The sequence below is a fragment of the Sinocyclocheilus rhinocerous genome, unplaced genomic scaffold (genome assembly GCF_001515625.1).
Source record: "Sinocyclocheilus rhinocerous isolate Xijiao unplaced genomic scaffold, SAMN03320098_v1.1 scaffold513, whole genome shotgun sequence".
Classification (NCBI taxonomy): domain Eukaryota; kingdom Metazoa; phylum Chordata; class Actinopteri; order Cypriniformes; family Cyprinidae; genus Sinocyclocheilus; species Sinocyclocheilus rhinocerous.
The window spans coordinates 639,269-649,597 of NW_015656019.1; the positions used below are offsets into that span (position 1 = coordinate 639,269).

The 10,329-nt window shown below is 34.6% G+C and overlaps 1 protein-coding gene across 1 annotated transcript in view; it reads left to right on the top strand.

Moving 5' to 3' along the window:
• Positions 1 to 10,329, top strand: part of LOC107719223 (protocadherin-15-like) — a 217,308-nt gene that overhangs the window by 168,151 nt on the left and 38,828 nt on the right. Inside the window, exons 26-28 of the mRNA XM_016526598.1 lie at positions 1,889 to 2,104; positions 3,889 to 3,977; positions 4,695 to 4,871. Of these exons, the coding sequence (XP_016382084.1) occupies positions 1,889 to 2,104; positions 3,889 to 3,977; positions 4,695 to 4,871 (482 nt within the window). The remainder of the gene's footprint in view (positions 1 to 1,888; positions 2,105 to 3,888; positions 3,978 to 4,694; positions 4,872 to 10,329) is intronic.

Here is a 10,329-nt window from a genome sequence, read left to right on the forward strand (position 1 = left end):
GTTTAGATATGCAGGATGGAGGCATCAAGGTTTTTTTTTTTTAGAAATGTTCTTTCTTTGTTCCACAGGGAAATCTGACTTATGGATGAATAATGATAGAGAATTCTTTTGAAATTCATTGAAATGTTTTTAAAAGAATCTTATGCTTACCAAGTCTGCATTTATTTGATTAAAATGAAAGTAAAAACAGTAACAATATTGTAAAATATTATTACAATTTAATAATATTCTATTTATTTTAATATATATTAAAATGTAGTTTAGCAAAGCTGAATTTTTAGCTTAATTACTCTAGTCTTCAGTCTCACATTATCCTGCTGAGTTGTGCTGCTGAATATTTTTGTGGAAGCTGTGAAGCTTTTTACAGGATTCTTAGATGAATAGGAAGTATAAAAGAACAGCATTTATTTGAATTTAATTATTTTTTAAGTCCTTTATAACTAACATATTTTTTTTACAAAAAAGATTAAAAATCCTCCTGAGCCCAAAGTTTAAATCTATATATTTTCCAAATTAGTTTTAACTTCCCACTTAATTTGACATTGCATTAACTGCAGAATCATAATATTAAATATGATTTGTTGTGTTTTCACATTTAGAGTGGTAGTGTTGTTAAGCACAATACCAGCAGAATACATTGGAACAGTGGTGATTCATTCATGGGGTTTGAAATGTTCTGCAGGTGTTGGTGTCTGCAGTACATTATATTTCATTTTTACAGCGAAGAACTTGCTGTTCACATCTTGACACACCTGTCAACACTAGAGTACAATCTCTCTCGCTCGCTGTTCAAATCTGCTCGCTTCCCCCCACATCTTAGTAACTGTACTTAGACAGCTTCTCTCTCCATTCTGACAATGTGGAAGACAAGTGACGGACACCTGTAAAATACCCACCGGGATCTGTGTGTTAGGCTACCGCAAGGTGACCGTTTTCTCATAAATTGAGACTTTTAACATCTATAAAAAGCATTAAGGCATACAATCTGATGATATATGGGGATTATTACATTTCTAGGTCATTGTTGAAGTGGAGGCTGCAGAGCTTTCTTTCAGCAAGGCTTTTGAAGGGATAGTTTGGCCAAAATGTTATTTTTTATTTAAGCCTTTAAAGTATTCTAGTTCCTTGTTCTTTTAAATAACTAGTAGTGCTGTTGATTTAATACATTACTTTGGTGTAATTGATTATGGAAAAAATAACGTGTTCAAGTTATTAATGAATTTATCGCACCAGGTGCGGCCCAGACCTGTACGTTTATTGACATATATTGATTTTATGCAAGTAGTTCAATAAACAAGAAGTTAATAATGTTCAATTTTAGACACAATATAGTCAATACTCTGTTTTGTACCATTTCGCAAATGAAAATAGTTGCAAACAAAACCACAGCAAGCAAGCAAGTCACTTTCTTCGTTCTTGAATGAATCAGCTGTTTGAACAAATCAGTTAAATGAATGAATGCGTGACTCACTCATTAAGACAGTAACTTGCCTCCGGTTTTAGTTTCATAATATCATGAATCATGTCATAATTTCATATTTTTTATATTATTTTTTTAATAAAATAAAAAAAAAACAATACCTTTAATAAACATTCATATTTGTTATTTTTTATGCAAGGCTGAATCAGAATATTTCTTTCTAAAGCTACGTTTTGTAATGTCTGTTCAATGCTTTTCTCATCTAACACAATAATGACTATAAATGATCCTTTGGGGAATACTTATTCAGCCAAAATTAATGTGTGATTCATTTGCAATTAATTTGACATCATGTAATTAGTTAGATTAAAAATTGTAATTGACAGACCTAATAGCCAGAAAATGGGAAATTCTCAAAGACATATTTGTTTCCATGGACGTTTCTGCATGTAACTTCATGTGTATCAGGCTACAGATGTCGACACAGGAAACTACAGTAAGATGGCCTACAGACTGATCATCCCTCCCACGCCCGAGGGGCAGGACAGTTTCGTCATTGAGCTGTACACCGGCGTCATCAAGAGCGCCATCATGTTCCGAAACATGCGCCGGTCCTACTTCAAGTTTCAGGTCATCGCCACAGACAACTACGGGCAAGGATTGAGCAGCAGGGCTGATGTGGTGGTGAGTGCACGTGACCTTTGACCTGTGTGTTTGTTCATGCACCTCATGCAAAATGATGATTCGAACACAACTGAGAGTTCCCACTCAAAACAAGTCACTTTGAGAAATTACATTTTCTCTCATCCCTCAGGTTATCCAAAATGAATGTTTGGGGTTCAAGTCAAATCACTGACTGAATAATTTAAAAAGAGTCTAAATTGCATAACAACAATCAGCACTGTTATTAAGGGAAAATATCTCTCCAGAGTGTCGATTTGGTTTGGTAAATAGATTATGTTTGAATAAATGTTTGCGTGCAGGAGTGCATATGGTATTTGTGCACTACTTAATGCAGTAATGAATATATAAATAAACTGTGTCATAAATTTTGTGTCAGCTGAATTATTTATGCTGCTGTATCTCCTGAAGTGTTGCAGCCAGTGACTTGTGCAATTCCCAGAAATCTCTTGACTAATGAACGCCAAATAAAATAAGAGGGATTTTGGAACTGATGTGTGCATCAGGGTTTTAAACATCATGTCATTAATGTTTGTGTCATTTTCAATTTCCACTAGCAGTAGAATTTTCTGCTGGTGTAGAAAGTGATTCTAAAAGCATTCATCGGGACGCTACACCCTTATTGACCAACAGAATTAAAAACCATGACAAACGCAAATAGCACTTGAGCTGGATGGTATACAGTGGGGTCTAACTCACAAAGTGTGAAAATTGTACTAATTTAATCAATTTTCATTGCAAATTACACTACCATTGAAAAGTCTGTGGTCATTAAGTTTTTTTAAATGTTTTTCAAAGTAGTCTCTTATGCTCAACATCGCTGTATTTATTTGATCAAAAATGCAGTAAATACTGTAATATTATGAAATACAATTACAAGTTAAAATAACTGTTTTCTATTTCAATATATTTTAAAATGTAATGTATTTCTGTGATGGAAAAGCTGAACTTTCAGCATCATTACTCTTGTCTCAAGTGTCTAAATTAGAAATATTATACTGATTTTGTGCTCAAGAAAAAAAATCTTATTATTATCATAGATGAAAACAGTTGTGCTGCTTAATATATTTTTGTGTAAACCAGGATACTCTTTTTCAGTATTATTTGATTGAAAGAAAGACAAAAAGTTCAAAAGAGCAGCATTTATTTGAAATATAAATTTTACCATTATAAATGCAGTAGTCTTTGCTGTCCTTAACGCATCCTTGCTGAATAAAATTAATAATTTATTTTTAAAAGAAATTACTGACCACAAGCTCTTGAATAGTAGTGTATATTATGAACATGATTTTATTGAAAATGAGTGTTGAAAAATTCATATAAATTTGGTCTTGTGTAAAAATGTCTTAATATTTGTGCTCTTAAAACAAGTTTATTTAAAACCAGATGATCATCTTGTACTTCAATGGAAGCAAGACCACCTGACTGTCTGTACAAAGCTCACATAGTAAATGTAATACATTTATGCCATAACATTTTCCAAAATATTACAAAGTTTTTCAGGTTTACATTTTAATGGTGTTTTATTTGTGATGCTTTAAACAGCAACAATGGCAAAGTAGCAAAACTCTTTATGAATCTGCCTGGAAACAGTAAATGTTTGCTTGAAATGAACATTCCTCTGATTAAAAAAAATCACTCTTTTAAGAAATATATCATCATCATGCTGGAGAATATCATGATCGGATTATTTTAGCTCTGTCAGGCTGCCCTGTATCACCTGTGCATATAAACTGCACCACATGAATCAAATCCTCTGTCTCTTTCGTATTCTGTGTGGGTTGTAGGTGTCCGTTGTCAATGCCTTGGACATGCAAGTTGTGGTTTCTAATGTGCCACCCACTGTGGTGGAGGAGAACAAAGAGCAGCTGATTAGGTGAGAATTCCTCCCTCGGTGCGTTTTCTGCACTGCTGCTTTCCTTGAGTGGCATTTCCTGCACTGTCGGTAGCCTTTGTTTTCCCACTTGCTTTGATTTAAAAGGCCATCTCAGTTGTTAAAACACAGAATTGAGCTCAAATGGCAAACTCAAATAAGCAAAATAGAACCACTTTGCTCAGTAGATTGCAGAATAATCATAATAAAAGATAAAATGATTGCTTTTTTAATACTAGTCAGGTATACATATTGCAAACTGGAGACAGTAAAATGTAATTTATTCAGTATAGTACCTGTTCTGCATGCTTTACGCATGAGTTATAGGAAGAATCTCACACTGTTATATTTCAAAATCACCCTATCACCCTAATACAAAAAGTCACATTATTTAAATATTTTAGCATTTATTAATTATTGTATTAAAATATTAAATATTGTCTTAAAGCGGATTTTATTTATAAAATCTGACAGGACAATTCTCATGTTCATTAATGTAAAATAATCAGTTAAGATAATGTGAAATGCATGCATCTTAAATAAGGAAAAAATGACTTCTTTTCATTTTGGGATGTTTTGTGAGATTCACCCTTCAGGTTTAGCAAAAACAGATCATTTTCAGTGTTTGGTAGAAGTATTAGAAATTAAGTAAGTGGAATTTGCATTTTAATGTTTTAGGTAGATTAAGGAATTTTATTTGCTATGCTTTTGTTTTGTCAGTATTTTGGAGCGCTATGTGCAAGATCAGATCCCTGGTGCTAAAGTGATAGTGGAATCGATCGGTCCTCGGCGACACGGAGAAGGTTATGAACTTGAGGACTACACCAAATCAGACCTCCAGGTGTATGCCATCGACCCTCTCACCAACAGAGCCATCTCCAGACAAGAGCTCTTCAAGTAAGCCAAACACACAGCCGCTCCTGACACCTTTAACAAAGTTTGTTGCCAACATTTGGAAAAAGTCAGAACCTCTGTCCTCTGTGTTGTATGGTGCTGACGTAACACTGCGAGTGCTTGCGACATTTGGAGATCCTCTTCCCTCCTCATCTCACCATCACTGCTTGTTCTTGCTCTTCTTTGCAAAACGACATATTTTCAAAATCATCTAAACAGCTAATCGACTAATCGGTTTAAATCCCATATAATTAGACAATTTTACCTAATTTGACACATTTTCTATGAGGCGATTTCATAAGGTCTATTCTTGTTTTAAAAAAAACCTGCTAGACGGAGCCTAAGTAACATACACCGCCACTGCTGAAAATATTAAATATAATAGTAACATTGATTATACAATACCATTTAAAAGTTTGGGGTCAGTACGATTTTTAATGTTTGAAAAAAGTCTCTTATGCTCACCCAGGCTGCATTTATTTGAACAAAAATACAGTAAAAACAGCGACATTGTGAAATTTTATTACAGTTTAAAATAACTATTTTCTATTTTAAAATATATTAAAATGAAATGTATTTCTGTGATTGCAATGCATTACTCCAGTCTGTGTCACACAATGCTTAAGAAATTATTGTAATATACTGATTTGGTGCTCAAGAAACATTTCTTATTATCATTGATGAAAACAGTTATTTTTTATTTTATGAATATTTGACATTTTTTCAGGATTATTTGATGAATAGAACGTTCAAAAGAACAGCATTTATTTAAAATAGATTTTTTTTGTTACATATAACATTATGACATTATGTCATTTTCGATCAGTTTAATGCATCCTTCCTGAATAAAAATCGGAACGCGACACTGTTTGAAAGGGGTCCCTTTTCACTGGTGCACTGTGGTGAGGGAACAGCTGTACGTGTTACGAAGCGTGAAAGTTCCGAAACTGAAGCTGTACAACTAATAGAACGTGATGACACAGAAGAACTCATCCACAATGGACCCCAAACTTTTAAATGGTTGAGTGAACAATTTGTATTTTTATTTATTTATTTATTAAATTATATAAGTATATTAGAGAAAGAAAAAAAACTAAATAAACTCTTTGGCCATCATGACATGTCTCTAGTCTACAGAGTAGTGGCAAAATTCGGGAAAAAAAGTAAAGGAGAAAAAGGAAATGAACTGTTTTTGTGAACAGCTGTTCTACAGGAAGCACCTGTCCTCCTCAGTTGAGAGGAGAAAATCCCCCTGAAGTCCAGACACAGCAATATGCTCATTTAAACTCTGCTGTGCCCCGTGACTCAGCAGGGAGACGCGTCTGTCACTGGGATCTAACACAAGTCATCAGGATTCTGTTCAAATATGTGTTTACTGAGGCAACACACATCTCATTCATATTCACAAGCACAGGAGATTACAGACCACCTGCCTTATTCTGCCTTTCTAGACACACTTCTTACTCTTATACATGTTTTATTTTGTTCACTGTTAGATGTCTTCTGCTCGTGTTTGTATCGCTACCAAAGCAGAGCAGCTGCCCGGATGAAAGTTTTATGCCTTAGAGATTACTGGTAACATTTCTTTAGAGAAATAAACACATAAATGAAACAGTCGTTGACATACTGCACAGTGAGAGATAATTAGGAAGAATTTGATGATACATTTTTGAGCTCATATTAAAATGCTCATGAACCCGCCGAGAGCAGCCTTACCTCGGCCAGTTCTTCTGGAATTTGCTGCTGGTTCTGGTGTCTCTACGGTATATTGGTTAAATATGAGTTATAATTTGCTTTAGGGCTGCAACAACTAATCGATAAAATCGATTATTATCGATTATGAAAATCATCGACAACGATTCTCATTATCGATTAATCGGGTCTGCCCACAGTGCACGTCCAACGGAGTTTACATACTTGTCCAACTTCAGCCGGTCGCGTCAAATTAAAGCACTGAATTACTTATTTCTATGGACAAAATGCATCTAAAACAGTGGAGGAAACAGAATGAGATGCTGCGGGAGAAGTACGTGATCCAAGCTGCCCAAAACTTTTAAACAATTTTTTGACAGATTCCTAAAATTCCTAAAATGTGTTTTCTCTTTATTATGGCAGGTGGGCTAATAAATTGTTAAGCACTGTATGTTTTCATAGCATTCAGTTGGCACGTTTGTTTTAAGGACATTGGGCAGAATGTGGAATAGTGTGTTTTTGTCAATAAAATAAAAAAAGAAAATTGTTTGTTTTTAATCCGATTAATCAAAAAAAAATTCGACCAACTAACGATTATCAAAATAATCGTTAGTTGCAGCCCTAATTTGCTTTGGGTAACTCTAACGGTCAATCTTTGGTCTCATTAATCTATTATTTGTTCCAGAATAAATAGTTTTGGCTGAGGGCAAAGTCTCATAACTTTATACTTTTATATAACTTTAATGCTGTATATCAGAGCGCTGCCTTTGTACTTTTGACTGAATTGCCCAGCAACTTTTATGATGGCTGTTGTTGTTGTTGTTTATTAAATATTATTATTCAATAAACATTTGCAACACATCCTCACGGTACAACTTTTTATTAGCCATTTGGCGATTTTCTCTCACAAATCTCACAGCTTACCCGCACGCTATGAACTGAACTGCTTCCGCATCAATGACACGATAGCTCACTTGCTCTGCTATTTCCTCAAACACTTTGAATAGGAAGGTGACGTAATTTTGGTCTAGAATCGAAGTACTACATGTCTGCCATCTAGTGGTAGGGAATACAAATGAGATATTACACCATATTAGGAACTACAGTCTTTGATTAAGTATGACGTCTTGTCGCAATTTTGCGACTTTGGCGCTTAGAGGGTTAATAATAGTATTTAGTATTGGGAAACGGTGTGTGTGTTCGTGATGGTGAGTTTAGTTACATTATTCCACCTTTAGATGGCGACAAGAGACTGTTTTTATGAGTTAGTATTTAACAGTATTTATTTAACAGTAAAGACTTTTATGTTGAAAGAGGCTGAAACAGGGTTGTAAACAAGGAAATTATTTTTACTTTCAACAACACCTTTTAAGATGCAGCCAACAAACACACTGAGCAGCACTGTCATCAGAAATCACCCTTAACAGATGAAAGGACAGTACGACAAAGATATGGCTTTCCTCAGCGGACATTCAGACTAATGTTTTATTGTGAATGTGAGATTGAGCTGAAGAATGAATGCTGTATCAGATGCAGGTAATCACACTCGCTCAGTCATATGGCTTTCCTCAGCGGACATTCAGACTAATGTTTTATTGTGAATGTGAGATTGAGCTGAAGAATGAATGCTGTATCAGATGCAGGTAATCACACTCACTCAGTCCATCTCTCTCTAATAATACTCTACAGAATACAGTGAGCTTTTAATACAGTAATGCAATATTCTTTCAGTGAAGCAGCTCAACGTTCCTTCATTACTAGTTCTAAAGTGATGTTTTGCGAATTAGAGACGGAGGCTTGGGCTCAGATGTTAAACTGTCAAACTGAGATTTGAGTCTGTGGCAGAAAGAAGTAATTCTGCATACAAAATGTTTTTAAAGACACTCCTTCGTTGTTTCTTATTTATTTACACACTTGTGCTGTCAAACTGTTATATAAATGCAATATCACACTCATAGCCATGCGATATTGCTCTGTATCAGCATGGCTGTGAATCGGCCGTAGGCAGAGGTGGATTTACCCATTGGGCAAAGGTAGGCAACCACCTTGGGCCCCCAAAAGCCAAGGCCTCCTAAAATGCTTTTCATATAGGAGATGCGCATTAAAGGCCTGTTCACACCAAGGATGATAACTATAAAGATAACGATAAAGATATAGTTCTAAAAATCATTCTCAATATTAAAGAATAGCAGAGTCCACACCACAGCTATAACGATAAAGGCACAGAGAAACGATATCGTTGGAATCACTTTCAGAATGATTTTTTTCCAGCTGATGAACGATAAAAACATTGACAGCCAATCATAAACAATCCTGCTATAACAAGCTCGAGACTTTTAAGCGGCAGACGAGAGTGTGCTTGGAATAAACAGATGATATCGTCCGCTGGTGTGGACGCTAATATAGTTATCTTTATAGTTATTGTTCTGGGTGTAAACAGGCCTTAAGAGCTGACACCCGAACGGTATTTATTACCAGGACAACCGTTCAATTGAGTTGAACGTGCTTCTTATCTTTATAGTTATTGTTCTGGGTGTAAACAGGCCTTAAGAGCTGACACCCGAACGGTTGATGTTTACGGTATTTATTACCAGGACAACCGTTCAATTGAGTTGAACGTGCTTCTTTTACATTGTTGGGTGTAACGCGTTACTTAATAACTGTAATTACTGTAATTAAATTACTTATCCACTGTAAAAGTAAAGTAAGGCATTACTGTTAATTTTTAGGTAATTTAATTAATTTAATTATAAATTTGCGTTACACACTGTAAATAATTTCAATAGTTCTAAAATCAGTATTGAACTTGAAATCTAAATTTATCGTCGAATGCAAGCTCTTTACCCGCCAGCAACCGATTTTATCTGATAAAGTAGAGTTTATGAGTGCAGCTGCTTTGTTTACAACCGTTACCGGGGAAACCGTTATATTTCTGACGTTCCAAAAGCGCCTCTTAATGGCAGAGAATGATTTTGCATTTTCAATAATCCCGTCTGCATTTTTTGTTCAGACCAATGCGAATATCCACCCACATAACTCTGTTTTAAATTATTATAGTACACTGTAAAAAAAATGCCAGGAATTTACAGGATTAAAGGGTATTAATTTACAATAAATTACTGTAGTCAAAACTTTGCTTTGAAATCAATGCATGCTGGGTAATTTTCTTACAAATGACTGTGAATGAACAGCAGAATGATGCTAAATCACAGTAATATACTGCTCTTGTTTTACTGTAAATTCACATTATAAAGTTGTCTTTAACTGTGCCACTGTGAGAAATTTAGTTGTTTACTACTGTAATTGTTTTGAAGTCACCATAATGGTGATTGGTGATCCCATTTGTTTAGGATCTCTGAGTATATTAATATTCAAATTTCTGATCTGGTCTCGTCAGAAGTGTAACAAATGAAAACATTTGTCAAAATGATGACCAGCTAGAATATGAAATAAGCTAATTGCCTGACTTTAAGTTAGTCAAACTATTCTTAGCATGAACATGAAGATTTTATTTTAGCATTTTAAGCATGAAGATTAATCAATAACTTATTTCATATTCATATTTTATTCAACTGTTTGTGGATGGATCTTTCACAATAGTGAAGCAACTTCTGAGAAACGTCTTTGAAAGATGTGACATAAAATACTCGACAAACAAAACACAACAATGGTAACACTCAACAAATAAAAACAACACTTAGAATGTAAACCAGCAATACAAAATAAACAAACAACACAAACTGCTAAAAGTGAACCAAAAACAAGTTCA